This window comes from Gossypium hirsutum, chromosome D13 (assembly GCF_007990345.1).
Source record: "Gossypium hirsutum isolate 1008001.06 chromosome D13, Gossypium_hirsutum_v2.1, whole genome shotgun sequence".
Taxonomy (NCBI): Eukaryota; Viridiplantae; Streptophyta; class Magnoliopsida; order Malvales; family Malvaceae; genus Gossypium; species Gossypium hirsutum.
The window spans coordinates 59,267,752-59,294,187 of NC_053449.1; the positions used below are offsets into that span (position 1 = coordinate 59,267,752).

At 35.3% G+C, this 26,436-nt stretch overlaps 3 protein-coding genes across 7 annotated transcripts; 2 read left to right on the top strand and 1 right to left on the bottom strand.

The window, feature by feature from the left end:
• The first annotated feature begins 263 nt into the window (after positions 1 to 263).
• Positions 264 to 5,132, top strand: LOC107888417 (DEAD-box ATP-dependent RNA helicase 15). 5 transcript variants are annotated; one of them, XR_005923101.1, is made up of 14 exons: positions 264 to 422; positions 529 to 657; positions 926 to 1,026; positions 1,399 to 1,571; positions 1,694 to 1,925; positions 2,019 to 2,137; positions 2,682 to 2,738; positions 2,819 to 3,003; positions 3,353 to 3,497; positions 3,577 to 3,660; positions 3,740 to 3,803; positions 3,992 to 4,220; positions 4,429 to 4,532; positions 4,705 to 5,132. XR_005923101.1 is itself a non-coding variant. In XM_016812520.2 (12 exons), the coding sequence occupies exons 2-12, from the start codon at positions 542 to 544 to the stop codon at positions 4,000 to 4,002; spliced, it is 1,287 nt and encodes a 428-aa protein (XP_016668009.2). In that variant the 5' UTR covers positions 264 to 422; positions 529 to 541; the 3' UTR covers positions 4,003 to 4,297. The 5 variants fall into 5 exon arrangements, 2 of the variants coding, with proteins under 2 accessions (XP_016668009.2, XP_016668010.2); XR_001681365.2 differs by having other exon boundaries at positions 4,429 to 5,132; XR_001681366.2 differs by lacking the exon at positions 4,429 to 4,532.
• Positions 5,133 to 6,091: 959 nt separating this feature from the next.
• On the top strand, positions 6,092 to 9,345 carry LOC107888418 (probable sugar phosphate/phosphate translocator At5g25400). The gene is made up of 2 exons (XM_016812523.2): positions 6,092 to 7,976; positions 8,069 to 9,345. Exon 1 carries the CDS (start codon positions 6,512 to 6,514, stop codon positions 7,541 to 7,543), a length of 1,032 nt encoding a protein of 343 aa, XP_016668012.1. The 5' UTR covers positions 6,092 to 6,511; the 3' UTR covers positions 7,544 to 7,976; positions 8,069 to 9,345.
• Positions 9,224 to 11,939, bottom strand: LOC107888416 (protein NRT1/ PTR FAMILY 6.2). The gene is made up of 6 exons (XM_016812519.2): positions 11,701 to 11,939; positions 11,497 to 11,599; positions 11,100 to 11,317; positions 10,463 to 11,010; positions 10,019 to 10,356; positions 9,224 to 9,928 (listed from the first exon to the last, which is right to left on the bottom strand). Exons 1-6 carry the CDS (start codon positions 11,701 to 11,703, stop codon positions 9,399 to 9,401), a joined length of 1,740 nt encoding a protein of 579 aa, XP_016668008.1. The 5' UTR covers positions 11,704 to 11,939; the 3' UTR covers positions 9,224 to 9,398.
• Positions 11,940 to 26,436: the final 14,497 nt, after the last annotated feature.

Below are 26,436 nucleotides of genomic sequence, written 5' to 3' on the forward strand. Positions count from 1 at the left end.
CGTTACGTCTGTAACAGAAAACGGTTAAAATGACTATTTTATTATTTTTATAAAATTGGGTGATTGAAATGAAATTAAGGTGACTGATTTATCAACTACTCTAAAGTTGAGTGACTATTAGTAAAATTTACTCTAAAATAAATTGTTCCCCCGGTGAAATAAACTTTTGGGCCAAAATTGGGTTACGCATAGTGGCTGAAAATGGTAAAATTATTAGATAAGCTATGGCATTTTCGGGAACAAAAACTTTTCGCTGTTTATAAAAGAGATCAGTCGTCGAGCTCGCAGCCTCTATTTCTCCCTCTCTTCGAAGCTCTTTGTTTAAAAATTTTCAAATTTATTTTTGCATATTAAGATCTAACCTTTTCATTTGCAGACGCACTCTCAGATCCCAGCTCTAGAACTTCAATTCTCTCCCTAAAGTAAACCTCCCAAATATCTCTGTTTTTTTTGTTTGAAAACCCTAAAACCCTAATTGTTTCGAGTTGCTATCCTATTTAAAACCCTAATATTTTCTGCTTGATGTAGAGTTTGTAGACAAATGGGAGAAACAAGAGACAACGATGTCTACGAGGAAGATCTCCTCGATTACGATGAAGAAGAAGAGAAAGCCCCTGACTCTGTCACTGCTAAAGTCAATGGCGAGGCTGGCAAGAAGTGAGCTTGACTTTTTTTATATTTTTATCTATTCAATTTAGTTTTTTTTTTTAAAAATTAAGATATTTCTTAGTTTATGAAATAGTATTGATTGTCCTCTGGTAGGAGAAAAGGGGGGGGGGACACTGGATAAATAGGAATAATTTTGCCAGAAATGATTTAAATTTTCTTTTGTATATGGTGCTAAATAATTCTTTGCAAATAATTTTGATACAATTTTGTCTTTCTGAAAGCAAGTCTAATTTTGTCTTTTTATTTGTCTTTGCAGGGGCTATGTTGGGATTCACAGTTCTGGATTCAGAGACTTCCTTTTGAAACCAGAGCTTCTTCGGGCCATTGTCGATTCTGGATTCGAGCACCCTTCCGAAGGCAAATTTCGTACTCTTTTCATTTTTCTCTCTCACACACATATTACATAAATATATACAGTTCTATCCCTGAAAGCCACAAATTTAAGTTAAATTTCATATATGGCTTGTTCATTAGAGTTTATGAAGTTATGTTATGATTCTCCATGCTTGGGACTTGTATGCAAAAATGTTCAATTTTTGCGCATGCTCTTCCGTTTTGTATGTTTAATGGGGGGGGGCTTTTCTTTTGTTCAGTCTAAAATTTTTGTTTGATGCATTGTTTTTACAGGTAAAATACCACTATCATAAAGTTTCAATTAAAAGGACCACTGGGATTATATTTACTTACCTCGGATTCCTTAGAATACAATTTGATTTGGTTCTTCGGCAGTGCAACATGAATGTATTCCCCAAGCTATACTGGGTATGGATGTTATTTGCCAAGCTAAATCAGGAATGGGGAAGACTGCAGTTTTTGTTCTATCTTCATTACAGCAAATTGAACCAAGTCCTGGGCAAGTTATTGCCCTCGTTTTATGCCATACAAGGGAGTTAGCTTACCAGGTAAGAACTTGTTCTACATTTTTATGGAAGCTTTCTGGCCATAAAATTATCCTTTTTTATTCTTGAAGCTATATCATAAATGATATATTTCATCTCATTTTAGTCATCTCTTTAACCTCTAGATTTGTCATGAGTTCGAGAGGTTCAGTACTTATCTGCCTGATATCAAGGTTGCTGTCTTCTATGGTGGTGTCAACATCAAAGTTCACAAAGATTTGCTGAAAAATGAATGCCCTCACATTGTTGTTGGGACCCCTGGAAGAATTTTGGCTCTGACCAGAGACAAGGACCTTTCTTTGAAGAGTGTGAGGCATTTCATTCTCGATGAATGTGACAAGATGCTGGAATCACTTGGTATGGCTTCCCTCACTTGAAGCTGGATAAGTGTATATAAGTTTTTAAGTTTTTGTTATTGCCTCTGGTATTTATTCTGCTTACCTTCTGCAGACATGAGGAGAGACGTGCAGGAGATTTTCAAGATGACCCCTCATGATAAGCAAGTTATGATGTTTTCAGCCACACTCAGCAAAGAAATACGCCCCGTTTGCAAGAAATTCATGCAAGATGTAATGTCCCATGGCCAATACTACTTGAATTTAGAAGTATCTTTTTAATTTATACGCAGCTTTCTCAGAGAGTTCTTAAAATTTTACATCTGGCGGCTCCATCACTGCATACTTGCCATTGGTTTTGCTCAGATGCAGTGGCTTCAGCTAGTCATTTATGGGTTTTGCAGATTGAAGTCCTAGGCTTTCAGTCTTTAGGTTTTCATAGTGGTGTAGTGTATTTGTGTGAGCTGGTTGTTACCTTGGCTTAAATTTTTAGTTGTTTTCTATTTATGCTATAGGTTTGGGCCTTTAGAGTAAGACTTGGGTAGTAAAGGAGGATTGCGAATTTCCTTGCTTGGGGGGCTGTGTAATAATGTAATAGAATCTTTGTTTTGAGGGAGAATAGCACTTGTTGTGACTAAGTAACAATCTGCGGGGAGGCAAGGCAAATGGACTGGAATCTCAATTCAAGCGATCTGCATCCAAGATTCATTTCGCACTAGATTCCATTTGCTTGAAGAAGCTACCTAATATGATTTACTGTGACATTTCTTCCTTTCAGCCTATGGAAATTTACGTTGACGACGAGGCCAAGTTGACCCTTCATGGTCTTGTGCAGGTATGTTCCACTAAGCTGGCTTATTTACACCCCCTCATTTGTTTGTTTTAATCTAATTACCAAAATGATTTCTATCACAGCACTACATCAAATTGAGTGAACTGGAGAAAAACCGCAAGTTGAATGACCTCCTTGATGCGTTGGACTTCAATCAAGTTGTTATCTTTGTCAAAAGTGTGAGCCGAGCAGCTGAGTTGAACAAGTTACTTGTGGAGTGCAATTTTCCTTCCATATGCATCCACTCTGGCATGTCTCAGGAAGAAAGGTTTGTACATATCATGCATCAATCTTGCTACCTTGACTTGTGTACTTTATATTCTTGTAAAACAGGTGAGGCCTTTTCTTGTATAACGGACCCTGTTTAAGGTTTTCAGGGCAGTCTTTTATGCATCAAGTTTTCTTAATGTATTGGTGGTTCAGCTGTTGAATTTGTGTATTCTGCTATGGTGGATGCTGTAGATCAGAACTGTGGAATATTTTATTTACATTATTTCCTGTTTTCTTAATGTTCCTTGAATAAATATGATGTTTGGTTTGGCTTTTCCAATCATATTTGGTTGATAAAGAAGTATATAACCTTACCCTTGGTTGTAATTCTAATTGATGATATATAGGTTAACTCGCTACAAGGGTTTCAAGGAGGGGCATAAAAGAATTCTTGTGGCAACCGATTTGGTTGGAAGGGGAATCGACATTGAACGAGTTAACATTGTCATCAACTATGACATGCCTGATTCTGCTGATACATACCTGCACAGGGTAGGGCTTGTTTCAATTGCATTCCAGTCTTCTTTTTTCTGCACGTGCTGACTGATGTTTCTTTGTTCATTTGTGGTAGGTTGGTAGAGCTGGTCGGTTTGGCACCAAGGGTCTTGCAATTACATTTGTTTCATCCGCTTCAGATTCTGATGTGCTCAATCAGGTTTGGGTCTGAACTTCCAAACATTGTTTTGTCCCATTATTTGTCATCCTCTGACCAATTTTACTCAAATCTGCTGCAGGTCCAAGAGAGGTTTGAGGTTGATATAAAGGAGCTTCCTGAGCAGATTGATACATCTACGTACAGTATGTTCCTTTTTATGCCTTCCACCTGCTTTTGATATAAGTAGTAAAACATTTATTTCTTGTAAATGATTTAAATGCATGATTAGAATGCTTGAAATCACCTTTTGTTGACAATTGTGTGTTTTGTTGTACTCATTGCCACCAGCCTTAATAAAAAATTTCTAATGCTGAACAATTTGTTTATGTAGTGCCATCATAAATGAAGGTTCATTGAACAATACCAGTCTCGGGCCCCAAATCATGAATTGGTTAGTGTGGTTGCGGATGTGTATCTGTTTGTAAACTAATGTGTAACGCTTTTTAAATCAGTTGCTTGGGAGGGAGCGGCAGATGCACTATCACGTGGTTTTGAACTGCTGCTTAAAAGAGTATTGTAGGTTTATAAAAACTCAATTGAGGATTTAGCTATATCAATAGGTAAAACTTCCCTTTTAAGGACATTTGTTTTTTCACAATTCTTTAGAGTTGCATGTTATATTATCTTTTATGTTGAATTTGGAGCATGACCTCTTAAATCTGATTTTTGGTCAAATATTTGAGCCATGATTTTTACTCATTTAAGGTTTATGTTTCATTGTGTGTTGTGGTTGCTTCTTCACGCATTTCCTTATCATGTTGTATGTAGCGGTCTGTGGTGTAACTTACCCAGGGGTTCATTGAAGTTGTGCTAATGATGAAGGCCATCATTTGCATGGACAGCGACTGATTTGTGTATTAATTATTTTCCCGGTAAAATAAAAAGATGGTTAAAATAATTGTTTGTCAATTATGATTCATATTATTTTTATATTAAATTGATTTAAATGATTAAGCTTGGATTGTTTATTAGATTTATGAATTGAGTGATTTTAGGTCGAAATAATTTGGATTGGGTTTTAAGGTAACATTGATTTTCTGGAAGGTTTTGTTGGACCAGACAGTGAGAGATTCAACCATTAACTATAGAGTTGAGCTCCACGCTACAAGCCATTTCTGTAGACATTGTGTAAATGAATACAAGCATCCTATGAAGGCAATGCCACCCATATGATCTGTGAAGATGCTTTATCTTGAAACCTCTCAGTTTCTTAGCGGCGTTAATTGCATGAACCAAAGGCAATTGATCGCATGTGATTATGTCTTACAGTCTACATTGGGTATGCACCAACTTGATGTCTGTAGATTTTGGATCTTTTAAGCCACCGATTCTTTTGGGCTTGAAGCTTATGTTTGGCGGTATAACAAAGGTGAAGAAAGTATCTACCCGTCTTTAAATCTTTGATTGTTTAATCTTTCATTAATCGAGTTCTAACTCAGATCAATTATTATGAGGTTTATCTATTTACACAATGAGATTTGAACATAGCACTTTAATTTTTTTTAAAATTTCAGCTTTTATCATTCTGTCAGTTTTATTTTATTCCTACGTAAACTTTTAGAATGTATATTTTTACGAACTTTTTACGTACATCCGTAATAATCTAATTAAATATTGAGCCAGATAGATGGGTAGTTTTTATATGTTTATAAATGGGTGAACTATATCGTTAGTCAGACTAAAATAAAGTACTGTTATCTTATTAACATGTTGTTGATTGGACTTGTCATGTCAGTATTTTTACCTAATATACACGACATTTTGTTGAAAAAAATTACAAAATGAATTTTTTCTTTTATCTCATTTAAAAAATACAAATTTTAAGTTAATCTTTTAAATGTCTATAAAAAAATCATTAAATAACATAAAAAAATGTCAGATCTAGCCTTTGATATGCTTCCGTTGGCTTCCCCCATTATTTCCTCCATTTCCTTCTTTGATCGATCTTGACACTGAGGTAAATTTCTTAAATATCCCTGTGTTTGATTTTTGTTTTTCAGTTTAATCCTTTGTTCGTGCAAATTCTTTTTTGTGTGAGAATGGAGTTGTGTGAATGGAGTTGATAGGTTCGTTTTCCCATGATAGAAGCACTACATTGGGTACTTCAATGGGTGTGAGTTTTCCGATCATCACTTTTTAAGCTCTAATGTGACACAATCACCACGAGACGCAATTCACAAGCGCTGAATCTTCTACGATGAAACCCAATAAGAGAAGGGCATTGATGTCGATGTTCGGGTCAAAATGTTTAAGTAGGTGGTAGAGGAAGTGGTGGACGATGACTTGGAAGCCGATGGTTCATCGGTTATGAATTTGGATAAAAAGATAAAATTTTGTGATTTTTAAAGGGATTAAAAGAACAAATTTTCATTTTGTCATTTTGTATTTTTTACAACAGAATGTTAGGTGAAAAAGAATGTTGACATGAGATAAGGATTGAGTGACTATTTTAATCAAATTTTCTAACAACAATGACTATTAAAAAGAATTTAGAATGATTGAAATAGAGTTGAGTTGAGTAACTAACTGTTTATCCATTGATTTGGGCTTTCTTGCATTGTAAGTAATAATTTTTTAAGGAAATAAACATGGAAAAGGCCCAAGAAGAAATGGTCTATTCAATCCACCACAAAAAAAAACAACAAAACCAAGCGAAAGGTACCCATATGATCTAATATGTTTTCGCCATACATTCACAAAAACCAATTCTATATTTTCATTTCATTGCTCACTTCCCCACTTCCCCACAATCCGCTCTGACCCCTTCCTCCTCTTCTTCCTCTTCATTCACCATTTCCCTCATCTCTCGATCTTCCAAAAAACCAGAAAGAAACAACAGCACAACAGAACAATGGGCAAAGGTGGTTCTTTGAGCGACAATGTCATCAAGAACATCATCCTCTCTTACACCTACGTCTGCATTTGGATATTCCTCAGCTTCACCGTCATCGTTTACAATAAATACATCCTCGATAAGAAGCTTTACAATTGGCCTTTCCCAATCTCCCTCACCATGATCCACATGTCCTTTTGTGCCACCCTCGCTTTGCTCCTCATCAAAGTCTTCAAATTTGTCGAGCCTGTTTCCATGTCTCGTGAGCTTTACCTATCCTCCGTTGTTCCCATTGGTGCTCTTTATTCTCTCAGCCTCTGGCTTTCCAATTCCGCTTACATATACTTGTCTGTTTCCTTCATTCAAATGCTCAAGGCCCTTATGCCGGTGGCTGTTTATTCTATTGGGGTTCTCTTTAAAAAAGAGACCTTTAAGACTGATACCATGGTTAACATGATTTCCATCTCTTTCGGGGTCGCCATTGCTGCTTATGGGGAAGCTAGATTTGATTCATGGGGTGTGATGTTGCAGTTGGGAGCCGTTGCTTTCGAGGCTACCAGGTTGGTTATGATCCAAATCTTGCTTACTTCTAAAGGGATCACCTTGAATCCCATTACTTCTCTGTATTACGTTGCCCCATGCTGTTTGGTTTTCTTGTTGGTGCCATGGATTTTTGTTGAGTACCCAGTTTTGAAAGACACGTCGAGCTTCGATTTCGATTTCGTCATTTTCGGAACCAATTCTTTCTGCGCTTTTGCTCTGAATCTAGCTGTTTTCCTTCTCGTTGGAAAAACATCTGCTTTGACCATGAATGTAGCTGGGGTTGTTAAGGACTGGTTATTAATTGCATTCTCATGGTCGGTCATTAAGGATACCGTCACACCCATCAACTTATTTGGTTATGGGGTTGCATTTTTGGGTGTTGCTTACTATAACCATGCCAAGTTACAGGCTTTGAAGGCTAAAGAAGCAGAGAAGAAAGTTGGACAGGCTGATGAGGAAGGTGAGAGGTTGATTGAGGAAAGGCAAGGTGAGGGATCTGTTAAGTGAAACTAAACAATCCCATAATTTAGAAACAAATGGGGCACTTGATTTTTTTAGGATATGAAATATGGGAAGTGAGGTTTCAAAATAAGGACTAAAGGGAGATAGAGAGGTGTGGATGGATGATAATCAAAAGGGTGTTTTTTTAATGGGCAAAAAGGACAGGATAAAGATTTCTTTTGCTCTTTTGGCTGCATTTGAGTTATGGGGTATGCTGCTCTTAGGTCTCCGTTTCCATAAGCTAGTTATTATGGCAATTTTCTTTAGTAATATAAACTATCAAGGGGTTGAGATTCACATCTGTTGCGTATTACATCCATTAATATATGTTAGGAGAGGAAGAAGAATCTCAAACTCCCTGTATTTTGTTTTTATTTATTTGTTTATTTATTTATTTATTTTTGTCTTTTCTGCTTTCAGATGTTGACAAAATGTTTCTGTAAGTACTCCTTCCATTGTTGGAGTTTTTATTCTTATTTATTGATATATGTTTCTTTCTTCTCATCTGGTTTCTTTGTTTTGCTTTTATAGTAATGTGATGGCATGTGCAGACATAGGCATGGAATATTACCCTTGAAATACACGAAAAACTCGAACATACCCATGTTGTACATATTCTCGTATTAAACACTCACACTTGAGTCCAAGAATTCGAGTAAGACAGATTTCTTCCTAGAACTTGATCCTAGATATGAGTTAACAGTTTCAAATAGAATGAAAATCAAACATGATATAAAGCTATTGTGTTGAAAATCATGGACAAAATAGCATTTGGATTCGGGATATATATATATATATATAACTATAGGCTTTTATATTCAGATTGATGAGATCTTCCCTGCTGAGAAATTGGCATTATATTCCTATTATAAAAGACTTTTTCTCCTTCAGGTAGCTTTCCAGGTTGCCTTATTGATTTTTCCCATTTTGTTTATTGAGGGAATCTATTTGCATGTGGTTGGTGGGATAATCTATACATGTGTATATATATAATATATATAATATATATAAAATATAATCTTTTCTCACCTCTGTAAAGCTTGTGCACTTAGAAAATGCTTGATCTTGTCATTGTGGAAAGTGGAAATCCATCTCAGATTTAAGGAAAAAAAGAAGAAGAAGGCATTGGATACCAAAAAAAGTGTTCCCTACTTCCCCTGATGTTGGGACTACCAGTCCAATATTCCTAAGTTGGATAAGATTAGACATTTCATGTCTAATTTTTTTGTCTTCATCTTCATTTTTATCAATGATAAATACAAATAAAATACGCGTATTAAGCGTGTTATGTTATGTCCGTATCGTATTTTGATATGATAGTTAAAGTGAGCTTTCTATATCAGAATTTATCCCAAACTAGTTATTTGTTCTATTCCAACTTTTATAATGATTTGACCTGGTGGTGATGCATTTACCACTTTAAAAGACTGATGTAGCATAAACTTTGCTATTGCTGAAGGAGAACCATTTAGCCAGTTGTAGAAACTAGGAATCATACATGCCCATAGACCCAAGTTAAACAAAAATGTTCTTCACTTGCTTCATTTTCCAAATGATGGAGAATCAAAACATGACAGAGACACTTAAAAAAGGAACAGGAGATCCAAGGGATTTGTGTTACTCTTAGTGCAATCAATTGTACTTATTAAGATGTGGGCTGAAACAAGTTATGAATATGTCAGAAAATGACAAATTGCAGTGGAAATGTTTTATTTCTTGCATCTTAAGCCAAAAGGAAAACCATGTTACAGACAAGAGCTTAAAGTTCCCATATTGCAGAAACTTTGCTAGCTATATATATATATATATAGTAATAATTTGGTTATTAAATAAGATTTCAAGTAACATTCAGTATGGAGAACTAGCATTTCTCCTCGATCGTTGATTCTTTAACAATGATCTCCGTTTCGGGAGCTTGTTTAACTGTTTTCTTCCTGAACCATGCTGCAGAAAGAAGGAATAATCCAAAGTTAAAGAAGCTTAATGCAGCTAGGAGCCCATAGAAACAATCTAATCTTCCTTTGTTTATGTGTTCTCCCAACCATCCTTGTTTGTCGCTGCTTCCGGTTGTGGCCTTCACAATGGAAACTAGCAAGCTACTAAAGAAGAAACCGAGTGAAAGAGTGGTGAGGAAGAGGCCAGTGCTCATTGTTTTCATTCCTTTTGGGGATTGAGTGATGAAGAAATCCAGTTGACCAGTGTATATAAATCCTTCTCCTGCACCCACCAAGAAGAATTGCGGAATCAGGTAGAAAACGGTTATTGGTAGTGTGGTTGTTTCATTGTATTTCTTTGCCACTGATAGCCGTTTCACCTCTACCACTGCTGCAGCTGCCATTCCCATGGCTGACAGGAACAGACCTATGCCTATCAGTTGCAGATTTGTAAACCCTGTAGACAGAAAATGATCAAAAACATTACTCGAGTAATGTGAATCATTTGTTGTTTCGACAAATGATGCTGACATGATATTCATCTTACCTGGTTCACCTCTCCATTTTTTACAAAGTGGAATAATAAAACGATCATAAACAGCTAAACTGATCAATATGGCTCCCACAAAAAAGACAGTAAGTGAACCAGCTGGAATTTGGAAATGTCCTATGGTTCTCTCCATGGTGGTTGCTTGTTCCACCGAGAAAGTGATCATCTGTGCATATGTCGTCCAAAATATAATCGTTGTTGCCCAAATCGGGAGTAGCCTGATCATCTTCTTTACCTCCTCTACCCTTGTAACTGCACAAAGCTTCCAAGGGTTCATCATGAAGGAACCTTGTCTGTAATCATCTTCTGTCACAACAGATGCCTTGTCCAGGAAGCTAAAGAATCAAAAACAACAAATGGTAGCAGTTAAGAACTGATATGACATTGAACTGATTGATGCGGTAAAATAGCTGACATATTTTGGTATCGCAGATCGCATACCGAAACTGATCCGTGTGATGGATTCGTGATGCCTCAGGGAGATCTTCATACAACAAGGAAATATCAGAAGGGAGTTTAGCTGTCTTTTTCGCAGATGCAGCAGAAACAACTTGGCAAATATGTACAATGGGGCTTCCCGAACATTTCTTGTATCGGTATCGTTTCGTTCCCGAAAAGAATATCATGAGTGCAATGAACATTGAAGCGGAACAGATTCCATAACCCCAACTTCGACCAACTTCATCTTGGATGTAAACAAGCACTGTGACTGCCATCAAAGTCCCTGTGCTGATGACAAAGAAAAACCTGTTGAAAAAATAAGCCATCTGGGCTTTCTCCTTTTCATTTTTCTCATCAAACTGGTCGGTTCCAAATCCTGAAACACTTGATTTCAGGCCACCGGTCCCTAATGCTATTAGATATAATGAAAGATAAAGAATTCCCATTTGAAAGCTGTTAGCTTGTTCGCATTGTGTTAGGTTGGTATACTTGCAAGGAGGTGGCCGCAGTTGTGGGAGTTTCGTCGATACTGCTAACAGGCAAGTTCCCTGATTCACAAGTATTATTAGGCATATAGAAACTGTTTCAGTTAAAAATAGCTACATAAGATGAAAATCGAGCGACTTTCTCAACTTACAAGCATCTGAACCATGGCGAATATTGCGATCGTTAGGTATCTGCCCAAGTATGAATCGGCTAGGAAGCCGCCCAGTAAACATAGTAGAAATGATGTCCCCATGAAGTCTGTCACAACATTTGCAGAAGTAGCACTTGGAAGGTGCATGGTTCCACCCAGGTAAGTCACAAGGTTCACTGCTATTCCCATTGTTGACAGCCTCTCACATATTTCAATGCCTGAAAAACAACTTCAAACTGTTTATCTACAACAAAACTAAGGGCAGGTCCTGGAATTCAGTCATTAGCTCTATATCATGACCATACCATGCAATATTTGCATAAATCAAGATCCATAACACAAACATGAGCATTATTTGGTTGTAAAAAAGAATGAAAATATCATTTTTTTGGTGTACCTAAGCTGAGAGCAGCAGGTACCCAGCCACCAGTTCTAGACTTGTCAGCAGGGTGACCCTTGTAGTCCACTGCATCAGCAACAGTCAAACTCATCTTCTCATCCTGCAACAGAGACTCACAGTTAAAACAACATTTCTAATGGTAAAACCCCATTTTTTATTAGGCAAGATAAAGCAAAACTGAAAGCAGCAAAAGACACTAACCATGATTTTAGAAGTGTTTGAAGAGATAAAAGAGAGGTGGCAAGCAAAGAAGCCTCCGCTCTCTACAATATGAAGGGAACAACTATAAGCTGTTAAAGAAGATGAGTAGCCAAGCTCTATTTAAACAAGCAAGGCACCACTCACTACAATCCCTTACAACGACCTCCACCATTTATGAAACGTCTTTGTTTCTATTATCCTTTATCCCACAATATATATTACATTAATTCCTAGCTAGCAGTATATATAAATAATATGTACACACATACATATATATACAATAAATATGCTCCCAACTTTTCTTTACATGGAATATAATCTATAAACATAGAAAATTACAGGTGGTGGATTGACATTGGATGATATAGCTGTATTAAAAAAAAACTAATTAATATTTCCTTGTTGGCTAAAATTGAATCATGATAGCGTTGATTGAGTTTGCCTGTGAACCATGAATGCAAAAAGCTTTTGCAAACCCACAAGCAAAAGCTGCCATTTTCTTTGTCATTGTCTGCAAGCTTGTATTATTTTATTTCACTTATATTCATGATCTATTTTAGCATGTTCGGATTGAAGATAATAATATTAATAACACAATGATTTAGATCTTACAGATTGCAGCAACAAGGAAAATTCATAGAATAATATATGATAATGTTGCAAAGAGAAATTGATTTAGGGTCATTTAATCAATGATTTAATGATGATTAATGGGATTAAAAAGGTTAAATCATTGAATAAATATGTGAACCAAAGCTTTATGATACGACATGAGTTTGAATTTAACTAGATGGATGGATGATATTGCAAGCAAAAATCATTTAGGGGACCTTATTCGCTTCCACTTACAGCATAGCCATAGCTTTTTTTCACTGATTTCATGGCAAGGACAAACAAATATATGAAAATGGAGCATTGAGATTATGATCTGAAATGCAAATACGAAACACCTTTTGCTTTTTAGCGAAGACAAATGTCGTTCTAAAGGTAAAAATGTTGTTGCTTACATCAATCTGTCTTGTCTTCAACATATAGATATTCCCATGGTAAATTTACAATAGAGGACCCTGTACTAAGAGTCGTATTGCATTTTACTTCCTCTGTTCAAAAAATAGGTAAAATAGTCACTGTACATTAGAACAAAGAGCAAATTGATCATTCAGATTAAAAATTTCATCCATTTTTGCTATTAAAAATTGGTTCTGTAAGTTAGCATGAGGTACACGTAGCACGCGTATATGACATTATTTGATTATTCCATCGGTTATGTCAATTTTTTAACAGTACAAATGAATGAAGTTTTAAACATGATAAAATTATATTTTTATTATCTTAAAAATATACAAATTAATTTCGCCTAAAAAAAATCTGATTTCACCCTTAATTCATGCATGGGAATTTTAGTTACTTTTTTTTTAATTGATAATAAAATTCCACTTGTTTGATAATTGTACTTTTTAAATGATTTAAATGCGGAATATGGATATATATAATCTATTTAATTGGAAATTTCCACATGAAAAGTGGCGGTAATGTAGTCGAAAGAATCCAAAGGAAAAACAGTTGTAATGATTGAGAAAAATGGGAAGAGTTTATTTGAAATGTGAAATTCATGTGAAGAGTCGGCAAGAAATTAACGGTTTCGAGTGAGGTGATGTGGGATCATTAACCTCCACATGATTTTGCTTAATCAATTCATTCTCTTAATCACTTCAAAGTTTAGTGGATAATAATCAATGATTAAGTAAAATAATGAAGAGATTGAAAAGATTGGATACATGAATTTTACCTAGAAAAATTCTTACAAATGAAGATAATTTCACTAAATCGGCAAAAGTGGAGTGTACAAAAATGGAGATAAAAACTAAACCCCAAAATCTAAAAATAATAATCCTTATAACTTAAACGAGTTATTCTTCCTAGGGTTGTAAAAGGCCTATTTATAGACTAAATTCGTAGGTCAAATAATATTAAAATAATCTACACTAATCAGAGTTTAAGTGAGAAACTAAAACAGTGTGTAACTGAAAGAAGTAGAGCTGAGAAAATTGAAGAACACGTCACTATGTCGTGATGTGGCTTTCTTCTCGTTGTGACGAAGTATGGTCGCGTCGTTAGGATTGAAGCTTGTTTTCTCGTCGTGACATTGGCCGCTCGACAGGATGAAGAGCCCCTCCTAGTTGTGACGTCACACACTGTTTATTCTGAAATGCGAAGCATACTTCACAAATACCTTGAGGGGTCTAACTCTAGTATTTTTATTCATTCTATTATATTAAAATTATTTTCAGATTTAAATCTATAACCCCCAATAATCATCAGGTAATAATTTGTGTCTGACTAATTTGGGTGTTGATCATAGGGGTGCCGACACCGCCTTACACTATTCATTTTAGGTCATTCCCGTAATTGTTTTTGAAGTTGAGTCATTTTTGTAGATATTTAATTTTTATTGGGTTAGTTTGGTAAAAAGTCCTTTTATATGATATGATATATAATTGATGGGAAAAAATATACTTAAATTAAAATAGGGAGGGATTCACTTACACAGTGTAAAAATTAAATGTAAAAATTGAAGTAGTTTTATACACTTCCGTACCTACTTACTTGATTAATATTTTAATGATTCAACCTGTTGAATTTATCAATATAATTGTACTCGTCATGCATGTAAATTTTCGAGCCAATCCAATATTTTTATCATATCTAAAACAAATGGTTAGAAAATTTAAATTTACATCAAATTTGACATGCATTATCTATATGAAAAAGTCATAAAATATAATGGTTGGATCATTAAATGTGAATTATATAAATAATTACAAAAATATGTAAAACTACTTTAATTTTTATACAATATCGATAAATCCCTCTTCTAATTCTTAAATATATGTAAAAAATTTAAATATTGGCAAAATTTTTGGACCAAATTGTTAAAGAAAATTGAAGTGAAGAAACAAATAAGAGAAGAGTCTTGATTTTGACATGAAAATCTCACAATTTTATCTTATTTTTGTAACTAACAGTCTTTGACCCAAAAAAGAGAGTATCATTGGAAGTAGGGACGGATCTAGGGGCTTCCAGGGGATCTGATCCCCTCTAAAATAAAAATTTTTTATTTAGATTTTTTGTAATTTATAATAATTTAAATTAATAATGATAAAATTATATTTTAACTGATAATAATTTAATTTAATTCTTTAAATTTCAAAAACAAATAATTTAATTCTTAATTCTAAAAAAAACTCTGAATTCACTCCTGCTCGTATTTTTGAAATAGCCTCTTAGCGGTATTTGTGGGATGTTCAGACATGTGGCCTGAATTGCCTAAACTGTTTGAATGTCCCATCTTATTGTAAGCATTCCCACGTGAAAGTAATGATGATCATGGACATTTATGCCGGACACGTGTATTTATAAAAATTATTAATTAACTAAATATTTTTATTATATAAGACCTTTTAATGGTTAAAATTTATTGTGGTTGAAATAATAAATCTTATAAATATAAATTAGAGTTTTACTTTTATTAATAATTCATTTGCATGAGTGTTATTGCTAATATAAGAAAATATATTGATTCGAGTGCGCTGGCGTATTATCTTTCTATTTATGAGTTGAGGAGGGACTATGAATAATTTTTGATATTGTATAAAAAAGAATAGATATAATCAAAATCCATAATAAAATTATTTAAAAATAATGATTCACTTGCAAAAGTCATAATATTTGTGGGAAATGTTACGAGTTTTAATGTTTTTTATTGAGAGACGAAGTTGAAAATGTATGATTAATGAGAATGAAGAATACATATATTTAGAATAATTAATTTATATATTTAAATTAATATTATTTAAAATAATATAACAAATTTGTATAGTTTGTAAAAAATAAAGACTTCTTTGAAATGAATGGAATTTTTTTTATTCTCTTTACTAAAAATAAGTAATGAGAGTGACTAAATATTACCTATTGAATTAGTTTATTGCTAACTTATTTACTAAAAGATGCGTAAAGAATAATACTCCGACCGAACATAGCATTATACTTTAATATATGGATTATAAGTGACATGATTATTTTTAGTTTTTGGGGTAAATTTGACATCTAACATTCTATTTTTTGAAGGGGCCTGGACTCAATTAGGACCCTTTTTCCATGGGAGCCTCTGCATGAGGTAAATGGAAGGTATTTGAAGTCACATGCTTTTACAGGTTCTAATGAAGTGAAGAAGATTGGGTAGTGATGGGCAAAACTTTCCAGCTTAGCTTATCAACCAACCCCCCCTCTATGATTTCACATGCAATGTCTAGTGCTTGGTCTGAAAATTCAGGATTTTAGTTCAACTAATTGCAAAATCAGACAACTTTTTAGCATTTTTTAGTTTTCATTAGTCAATGTCATGTTACTATAGATTGGGCCAGGCTTGTTAACCACTCACTTAGAAACTTATGTATCAATATGCACTATAGATTTTGGCCTTCAATAATTCATACAATATACATACATTATGGGTTTAGGTATTATATTGTATGTATTCCATGTGTCTCACACTATCACTTTGTTTAAACCTGCTCGAAAAATCCACAAAAATTATTAAATACTAATAAATGGATAAATGTATGCTAAATAAATATATTTAGGATACGACATAATAGATCTGTTTATGGGCCGGGTTATTTGTCCAGGTCCAAAGACTCACCTCAAAATTCAAGAGGGTTTGGGTAAAAATATTAGGCCCATTTAAAATATGGGTTGAGCTTGGGCTTGAACATTCAAGGCTCGAGCCTCGCCCGGCCCGATCTGTTTTAAGTTTATAATACTTTATATTATGTTATTTTTATATATTATATAGTTTAGAACACATTAAAAAAATAAAGCTATACTAAATATATAATATTTCTTTAATGTAAACATTTAAAAAATGTTAAGATGACTATAAAATTTTTAATAAATAAAAAATGTATAACATTATTAAATATTTAAATAAAAAAATATAAATATTTTTTTAAAAATTAAAAATAATATGGGTGGACCTAAAATGCGATTGGGTTAGTCTTTTGTAAATATGGGCGGGTTTGGATAAAATGTTAGGCCCAGATTTCGAGTCAGGTCGGGCTTGGATAAACATAAAGTATGTTAATATCATACTTAGACCTGACTTATGAACACCTCCATAATAAAATTGTGATTCTTTAACTTATTATACTGTTTTGATAGAATTAATCATTAAAAACACTAAATCGAATAGTTAATTCAATAATTAAAATAAATATAAAGTAAAATTAATACTTACTCGAATTCAAAATCTTAAATATAAAACTCAAATTTATAAAACTAAATACAATATCGAAATCTATTTTCTTTTCCATCATTTGACTGAGGATGCAAATTTGGTTTCTCTTACTTAGGGTGAGTTTAGATGGGCGGTGTGTTTACTTGCGGTTAGTGTAAAAATAGCGGTGGCGGTGAGATTAGATACTGTAATGATACTGTAGCGTGAGACAAAAAGTAAGCTAAACGCACCGCACCGCACCTAATTGCCCATCCAAATCCACCCTTACTCATTTAATCGACTGTTCATAATTCTTCCCTTTCATAATTACGTGCCCGGTTGCAAATTTTCTATTCAAGGCATGAATTGGTGCCCCATTTTACTTTTGAATTTTGATGTTCATAGTTTCAATGGTGGGACAGCTTTCTCATTTGATTAAATGAGTTGAATGTATATAAAGAAATATCTGACTAATGTGCTTACATCTTTTTGAGGATTTTGTGTAGTCAATTATAAGGTTATAATTGAAAAGAGATTGAATCAAGCTATGTTACTTTTCACAGATCCTTATATGATCTACATATCTTATATATGAGATATGAAATCACAAAAAGATATAAGCTCACTACGGATCCTTATATGATCTACATATCTTATGTTGACACCTTTTTTTTGAAAAACGGGGTCGACTTGGATTTTGAAAAAAAGAATGAAAACGGGAGTCGCCACCAATCTTTTTGATGAGGTGTGATCGGGTCACCTCGTAAAATGGTTGTTTTTAATAAACGATTTAGATTTTATTAAAACAACGATTTTTGTCTACGAAATTCAGAAAAATGGGTTCGGGAGTCGGTTACGCACGAGGAAGGATTAGCACCCTCGATACGCCCAAAATTGGCACCTAGTTAATTAATCAGTGTCTTAGTGTCGAAAATTGAAAATTTGAAGAGTTTTAAAAATGCGATCCTTAAAAGAAACTCTGATAACGTGAATTGAAATATAAGATTCTCTTGTTCCGAAGGAATATCACATCTAGCACGTTAGGACACGATACTCTAAACCATCGAAACCAAGATCACCTTATAGTTTAATGAAACCATACTTTGAAGCTTTAAGAGGATATTTGGCTATTTAGTCGAACGAGGAATCGAAACCCAGCACGTTAGGGCACGTTTCTCGATTTTCCAAACGCGAAATATTGCCTCATTTAGAAAAATTTTCCTTTTGATGTTTAGTGTCAATGCTTGACAAAACAACAACGAATACGACGAGGTGAGCAAAGTAAAGTGAGTAACAACAATACAATAGGCAAAATGAAATGACGAGGCGATTACATAAACAAAGCATACAAATAAATAAATAGAACTAACCTTTTAGAAAAAGCACAAGTGTACATGAATAAATAAACAAACGCCAAATAACAATGATGACAATAAATACAATTATGTAAAAAAGTATATGCATGTATAATTTTAAGCCATAAAATAAGAAATGCATATAAATTATAGAATATGAAAACATAGATAAATATATACATATATGTGTAAAAATAATATTATAAAAAGGGTACGTATACATGTATAAAAAAATAAATGTATTAACAATGAATATAATAAGGGTAAGAAAACAAGTATATACACAATATATATGTAACGTGGTACTAAGGATATATATATATACAAAACAGTATTTAAAATAATATTTACGTAATACAAAATATAATATTAAAAGGTATATGTACATACGTAATATATAAATACATATATAATATAATGTTAAAATATTTACATAATACTAAAATATTTAGGTAATATATGCGTATATTGAAAACTAGTAATAATATTACCGAGGTATATACAAATATATCAAGTATATATACGTATTATAAATATATAAATATATAACAAAGCATAAACTAATAAAAATAATAAGAATAATAATAATGATAACATTGGAATATAAAAGAAACAAACATAACATTAATAAAATATTAAAATAAAGTGAAATAAAAATATTAAATATGAGAATATATATAGGTATACACGTACATAATAAAAATATATACTAATACATAATAATAATAATGGTAATATAAAAATAACAAGGATATTTAATAAAGATATAAAAATCAACAAAAAAGGACTAAAATTGAATTAAAAACAAAGTTGTGGGGCCAATTTGAAATGAAAACAAAGAAAAGGGACTTAATTGTACGCGCGTGAAACGTTGGGGGACCGAAACAACAATTATTCCTTTCCATTAAAACGCAGCACATTGGCGGGGACTAAATCGAAAAGCGCGAGAAATTATAGGGCCAAATTGAAAACCATAAAAAACTTAATTGTGAAGCATCAGAAAAGCGGAAGGACTGCGCGCATAAATATCCCATTCAAATGAAAACACGCGGATCCTCTAGCGGGTCGGGTCGGATGGGTCGGGCATGGCCAAAACGACGTCGTTTTGGGGCTTAAGTGTAGCCCCCAAAACGACGTCGTTGTGGAGGGCTATATAAGGCCTAAACTAACCAAAAAAAATCATTTGGGGAGAGGGAAAGAAAAAAAAAAAGAAGAGAGAGGGAAGAGAGAAGGGAAGGGGAAGGGGAATCCGGCCAGGGGCCCGGTCACCGGACGGCCACCGGAGGCTCGCCGGCGCTGGCGCCGGCCACCGCAAGCGGTGGCCGGAAAAGGTAAATTTTTTTTATTTTTCGATTTTATGTGTATATATATGCTAGAAATGAGGAAGAAAATGAAAAAATAGATTTAAGAAGATAATAGAGAAAAACAAAATCACCTTCCGATTTATGTTTTCGTTCCTTGTTTCCTTTTTTTTGTGTATTTTTCTCTGCTTTTTGTATTAAAATGCCAAAAAAAAAACAAAGAAAAACCCCCCTGAATACAGTGTTTCATTCGGCTTTTTATAGCCTGTTTTGTTACACACTTTGTTATTATTTTACTATTCTTGCTTCTGCTTTGCTTGTCTGTTGTTCTTGCAGGGCATGGCCGGTGTTGGTGGTGGGAGTGTCAGACGGTATGGGCATCGTGCGGGCGAGGGCGCGCATGCGATGCTGGGGGGCAGACGAGGCTGAGCGGCGCACATGGGCATAGGGCTGCTAGGGTTTCTGTCATTTTTTTGATTTGGGCTAGGGTTTATTTTTGTTGGCCCGTTGGGTTTGTTTAGTTAGGGTAGGTTAGTTGGGTTTTGAGGGTGGGCCAAAATTGGCCTGTACAGCTGCCCCTTTTTGCTTGTTGTCGTGTAACGAGAACAGAGCAAAGACTAAGAAGGCCAATTTTGCCCGATCTCACCGAGTCTTGATTTTATGGTGCTTATCTTCTTCAAGTAACCTCATTTCAGTCCACTGCGTCTTCTTGCTTTGATCCACTTCACGGCAACTTCAGATACGCCTTGTAGCTTCAATCTACTTTGTTACGACTTCATGGGGATGAGATTTGTGTTTTTAGTCTGCTCCACTACTGCTTAGGGGAATAAGATCTGTCATCTTCACTCTATTCCACTATTGAATGCAGGGAGATAGAGTTATCGGCTTCAATGTACTCCACTGTAGTCAGGGAGGTAAAATCCGCCATCGTCGATCTGCTTCGCTGCCAAATACAGGAAGGCAAGATCTGCAATCCTCAATCTATTCCACTGGCAAATACAGGGACAAGATCTGCTTTCTTCGATCTACTTCACCACCAGTATGGGAAGACAAGATCTGCATCGTCGATCCACTTCCTATCAATATAGGAAGATAGGACCTGCTATCTTCGATCTACTTCACGCCAATACATGAAGACAAGATCTGCTTTCTGCGATCTACTTCGCCACCAATATGGGAAGACAAGATCTGCATCTTCGATCCACTTCCTACTAATATAGGAAGATAGGATCTGCTACCTTCGATCTACTTCACGCCAATACATGAAGACAAGATCTGCTTTCTGCGATCTACTTCGCCACCAATATGGGAAGACAAGATCTGCATCTTCGATCCACTTCCTACCAATATAGGAAGATAGGATCTGCTACCTTCGATCTACTTCACGCCAATACATGAAGACAAGATCTGCTTTCTGCGATCTACTTCGCCACCAATATAGGAAGACAAGATCTGCATCTTCGATCCATTTCCTACCAATATAGGAAGATAGGATCAGCTATCTTCGATCTACTTCACGCCAATACATGAAGACAAGATCTGCTTTCTTCGATCTACTTCGCCACCAATATGGGAAGACAAGATCTGCATCTTCGATCTATTTCCTACCAATATAGGAAGATAGGATCAGCTATCTTCGATCTACTTCTTGCCCCGGGAGATAGAACTATCAACTTCAATGTACTCCACTGTAATCAGGGAGGTAAAATCCGCCGTCTTCAACCTGCTTTGCTGCCAAATACAGGAAGGCAAGATCTGCAATCTTCAATCTATTCCACTGCCAAATACAGGGAGATAGAGTTATCGGCTTCAATGTACTCCACTGTGGTCAGGGAGGTAAAATCTGCCATCTTTGATCTGCTTCGCTGCCAAATACAGGAAGGCAAGATCTGCAATCTTCAATCTATTCCACTGCCAAATACAGGGAGATAGAATTATCGGCTTCAGTGTACTCCACTGTGGTCAGGGAGGTAAAATCTGACATCTTTTGATCTGCTTCGCTGCCAAATACAGGAAGGCAAGATCTGCAATCTTCAATCTATTCCACTGCCAAATACTGGGAGATAGAGTTATCGGCTTCAATGTACTCCACTGTGGTCAGGGAGGTAAAATCTGCCATCTTTGATCTGCTTCACTGCCAAATACAGGAAGGCAAGATCTGCAATCTTCAATCTATTCCACTGCCAAATACAGGGAGATAGAATTATCGGCTTCAGTGTACTCCACTGTGGTCAGGGAGGTAAAATCTGCCATCTTTTGATCTGCTTCGCTGCCAAATATAGGAAGGCAAGATCTGCAATCTTCAATCTATTCCACTGCCAAATACTGGGAGATAGAGTTATCGGCTTCAATGTACTCCACTGTAGTCACATGGAGGTAAAATCTGCCATCTTTGATCTTCAATCTATTCCACTGCCAAATACAGGAAGATGAGTTATCGGCTTCAATGTACTCCACTGTAGTCAGGGAGGTAAAATCTGCCATATTTGATCTTCAATCTATTCCACTGCCAAATGCAGGGAGATAGAGTTATCGGCTTCAATGTACTCCACTGTAGTCAGGGAGGTAAAATCTGCCATCTTTGATCTTCAATCTATTCCACTGCCAAATGCAGGGAGATAGAGTTATCGGCTTCAATGTACTCCCCTATAGTCAGGGAGGTAAAATCTGCCATCTTCGATCTTCAATCTATTCCACTGCCAAATACAGGGAGATAGAGTTATCGGCTTCAATGTACTCCACTGTAGTCAGGGAGGTAAAATCTGCCATCTTTGATCTGCTTCGCTGCCAAATACAGGAAGGCAAGATCTGCCATCTTCGATCCACTTCCTACCAATATAGGAAGATAGGACCTATTTACGCCTAGTGTTTAGGATGACATGATCAGAATGAATCAAATGCTCCTAACTAGATGTGTATGTATTATATTTGTAGAATGTCATGAGAATGATCCATTTTTAATGCTTAGGTTGTCATTCCTCATTGTTCATCAAGGTTCTATCACTGATGCCTTCTTGTTCAGCCAGTTTGACAGAAAACCCAAAGAAATAGACGCTATTTAGACTATCATTTCTCAAATGTTTCCAACCCTTAGGTTTGGTTAGTTCTAAACAATAGTCCTGTTTCAGGTCCTCGTATTATTTAGAAACTTTCAGAGTAATATGCAGAACTCCTTCTGCGTGTGTATTGTCAGTCCATTAATCGTTATTTCAATGAAAAATGCTTGAAAAAGATTATCAAAATGGACAAAATGAAATTTGTTGAGAGCAAAGCTCTAAACAAACAAATCAATCAAGATAGCAAATTTTGCTGAGATACGAGATGAATAAGATGAAAAATATTATCACAATGGATAAGATGAAAATTTGTTGAGAGCAAAACTCTAAATGAACACATTAATCAGGATAGCAAATTTTGCTAGAATACAAAATGAGAATAAATTAATCAAGATGATGTATTTTGTCAAAAATACAAAAAATGAATAAAATGGGAATAGGTGCCCCAGATATCGTAGCATGAGCTTCTCTGCCCCAAACTTCTTAAGGACCCTTTTGAACTTGATATGTGTTTAGAAGTCCTAGAAGGCTTTGTTGATGCCCCAAGATGTAGCATCTCTCCTTCTTATTAATTCAGAAAGGGTAAGACTACCGCATGCCCCACCTTTGAACAAAATTTGAACTACCCATTCATGGGTTTTCAATTCAAAACCCTTTGGTCTCAAGGCGCCCTTTGCGGGTTTTCACCTTGGCCTCTCCTTTTTCTTTTTCTTTTTTCTTTTCTTTTTCATTTTTTCATTTTTCTTTTCGTTTTTTTTTCAAGTGAAGTATTTATTTCTTGAATCAGAATTCTCGAGATTAGGCAGGTTCTTGCCATCCATCCTGTCAATATCAACGCTTTTTCAGATAAGGCCTTCCACATAAGGTCCTTTCCAGTTCGGCATCCATTTTCTTCTGAAGTCCTTTTGTATGGCAAGAATATTCTTCGATATCAGGTCTTTGGGGCGAACTTTTTGGTGAGCTCGCGTATTTTATTTTTGGTACTTTTGACCAAGACGGATAACCTTGAATCTTTCCTCTTCAATCAAATTTAACTGATCATATCGGGTTTGGATTTGCTTCATCCAGATTCAGCTTTGACAAGACTTGAAGGGTAGAAATATCAACTTTGATGGGTAAAACTACCTCTATTCCATATACTAGTGAGAACTGAGTTGCTCCAGTAGAGGTTTTTCTTTTATTTGGTTTTTTTTTGCTTTTTATTTTCTCGTTTTTTTTACCTTTTTTTTGTCTTTTTTTGTCCTTTTTTTTTGCCTCCACTGAACTGTTCATTTTGGGCGGCATGGTGTTAATCTTGAACAGACTGCAAACTTCTGATGTCGTGCGGTTGTTCAAATTCAATGCATTGTCTAATATGATCCTTTTTGGCGTTTCATATTGACATATGATTCTTCAAGAAATTTGTTGATTGTCAGCTTTGTGATATTGGCATATGAAGCAGCTTCCACCCACCTAATGAAGTAATCGATGACTACAAAGATGACTCGAAGACCGCTAGCTTTTGGCGAGATTAGCCCAATGACCTCCATGCCCCCACATAGAGAAAGGTCATGGAAAAGTCATAACATGAATAGATGGAGGTACATGAATTTTGTCCCCGTAAATTTGGCCCTTGTGGCGTTTCTTGGTATAACTTATGCAATCCCCTTCCATGGTGGACCAGAAGTACCCATATCTCATGATTCACTTGGCCATTGCAAAATCAATGCATGTGTTCCTCAGACACCCGTATAGACCTCTTCCAAGATCTTCTTTTCCTTAAGGGCGTCCATACGTCTTTGTAGCTCAAACATATCTTGATAATGTGAAAACATCTTTGAATTCTTGGAGTAACTCAATGACATCTCACTTCATCTCTGCGGTGATACAGGCTCTGATCTTCACCTTTTTCTCTTCTCCTAAGCTCACAATTTCCAACTGATTTTTTTGTAAGGTAGGATTTGCTTTTCGACTTACTCTACCATCCTTAATAAATCAGGAGATAAATTATAGTCTCGATCATCTTCGAAGTCTTGAAGTTCCCCTAGACACATATCTTGCTCAAAAGGAGATTCTGAGTCAATAGTAGTGTCGCTCATATCATTGATATTTGGAGACCTATTCTAGGGACGAAAGAAGACTCAAAGGACAAATGAATCAAAGGGTAATTATCTGTGTAGTATGAGTTTGAATGAAATGGAAGGAACAAAAGAATATTTGCCAAAACCAGACACAAAGATGCATTTAAAAAAATGTGGACATACGCCTTTTTCACAAAAGGATTTTCTATTGCTCCTAGGCTTAGAGCAATAAGAGCGTTCCGAATGTTACTCTGAAATGGCCCTAAAAATTACAAGAATCTCCTCCACAGTCCAGTTGTTTTGAATGCCTCTAGGGATGCAGAAACAAATTCATGATAGGCTTTTTCATTTTTTTAGTTCTTCTTCAAAGGCACAAACATCTTCACCTTTCGAACCATCGATATATTCAAATAATTCCAATTCTTTATCATCCATCTAGTTTTGTACTAGAGTTCTAAACTCGACGTACTTTTGGATTTTAGGAAATTTACTGTATGCAATGAAACGTAGTGTTGATGCATGAATGCGTATTTTTGGATTTTAGGAAATTTATTGCATGCGATGAAATGTAATGTTGATGCATGAATGCAAAAAAAAGATGTTGATTCTTGGTTCAATTCTATTAGAACAACTTTACTAGAAAATAAATCTCTTTACATAAAACGGATATATATATACGACTTTGCCCTCATATGCGGAGACATTCGATCCTCTTCTTCATTCGAGCGTTAAGATAAATCTCACGAACTCTTTAAAAGGAACATCTCTTCTATCTCTTTTTTTTTGCTTGATCCAGGCCGCGACTCGTTACTCACTCATCCTTGTGATGCTCGTTGGCTTCTCTTTAAAAAGTTTAGCGGTTCTCGAATAATCTTTGTCATCTTGAGTCTTCAGGCAACGAGGCAAAGTCGTATAGTCCTCTACTGAACTATCATCCTTCTTTTGTTATATCTTCTCGGAACGTATTAGGACAACCGTATCGTCATCCACTTTATCAAGAAACCCATTTTCTTATGACAAGCTCTCTATTTAGCAATTGAACGTGAATCAACACCTCTTTTTATGATGAAAATGCAATGCAATCATAACAAAAAGAAAACATGTTAGTACAAAGCAAAAGCAAGCAAGAATAAATAGAACACCTATTTGGGTGAATACTAGGGGTTCGAAGTGGTTCTACCTAGGGTGGGCTCCTAAGGTTCACTACATGGGATTTGGTTCTAAAGTAAGGGTACCTGAACCAGCAGATTCCTCGATCCTCACCCATTATAGGCTCATATGGACCGAGTTCAGTTCAGGGGAATACATTTCCCTATGGCCATGCGGAGATGAAAATCTCACAAAGACATAGGTACGGATGTATCCCGGAAGCGATTCACTATCCCATGCGGAGGTGAAAACCTCACGAAGGCGTAGTTTCTCACTTCCACTTAAAAGGGTATGACCAGCGGTCATGCAATGCAATGTGCAGAGGTATAAAATAAAATACAGAACACGATAAAAAAATATAACTCAAAACAAAAGAGATGCAATGAGAGGATCGTAAATTTAAATCAAATTTTCCACTTTCAACAAAAAGACAAGAAATAATCAATACGTGGCTTGACTCTCTTATTTTCCCCAGTGGAGTCGCCAAGCTGTTGACACCTTTTTTTTGAAAAACGGGGTCGACTTAGATTTTGAAAATAA

Coding starts and splice junctions, on each gene's coding strand:
- LOC107888417 (XM_016812520.2), top strand. CDS start 542: ATGGGAGAAACAAGAGACAACGATGTCTACGAGGAAGATCTCCTCGAT. Junction 2,138..2,681: donor GCAAGAAATTCATGCAAGAT/GTAATGTCCCAT, acceptor TCTTCCTTTCAG/CCTATGGAAATTTACGTTGA. Junction 2,739..2,818: donor CCCTTCATGGTCTTGTGCAG/GTATGTTCCACT, acceptor TTTCTATCACAG/CACTACATCAAATTGAGTGA.
- LOC107888418 (XM_016812523.2), top strand. CDS start 6,512: ATGGGCAAAGGTGGTTCTTTGAGCGACAATGTCATCAAGAACATCATC.
- LOC107888416 (XM_016812519.2), bottom strand. Junction 11,011..11,099: donor TCGCCATGGTTCAGATGCTT/GTAAGTTGAGAA, acceptor CTTGTGAATCAG/GGAACTTGCCTGTTAGCAGT. Junction 9,929..10,018: donor AAAATGGAGAGGTGAACCAG/GTAAGATGAATA, acceptor TTCTGTCTACAG/GGTTTACAAATCTGCAACTG.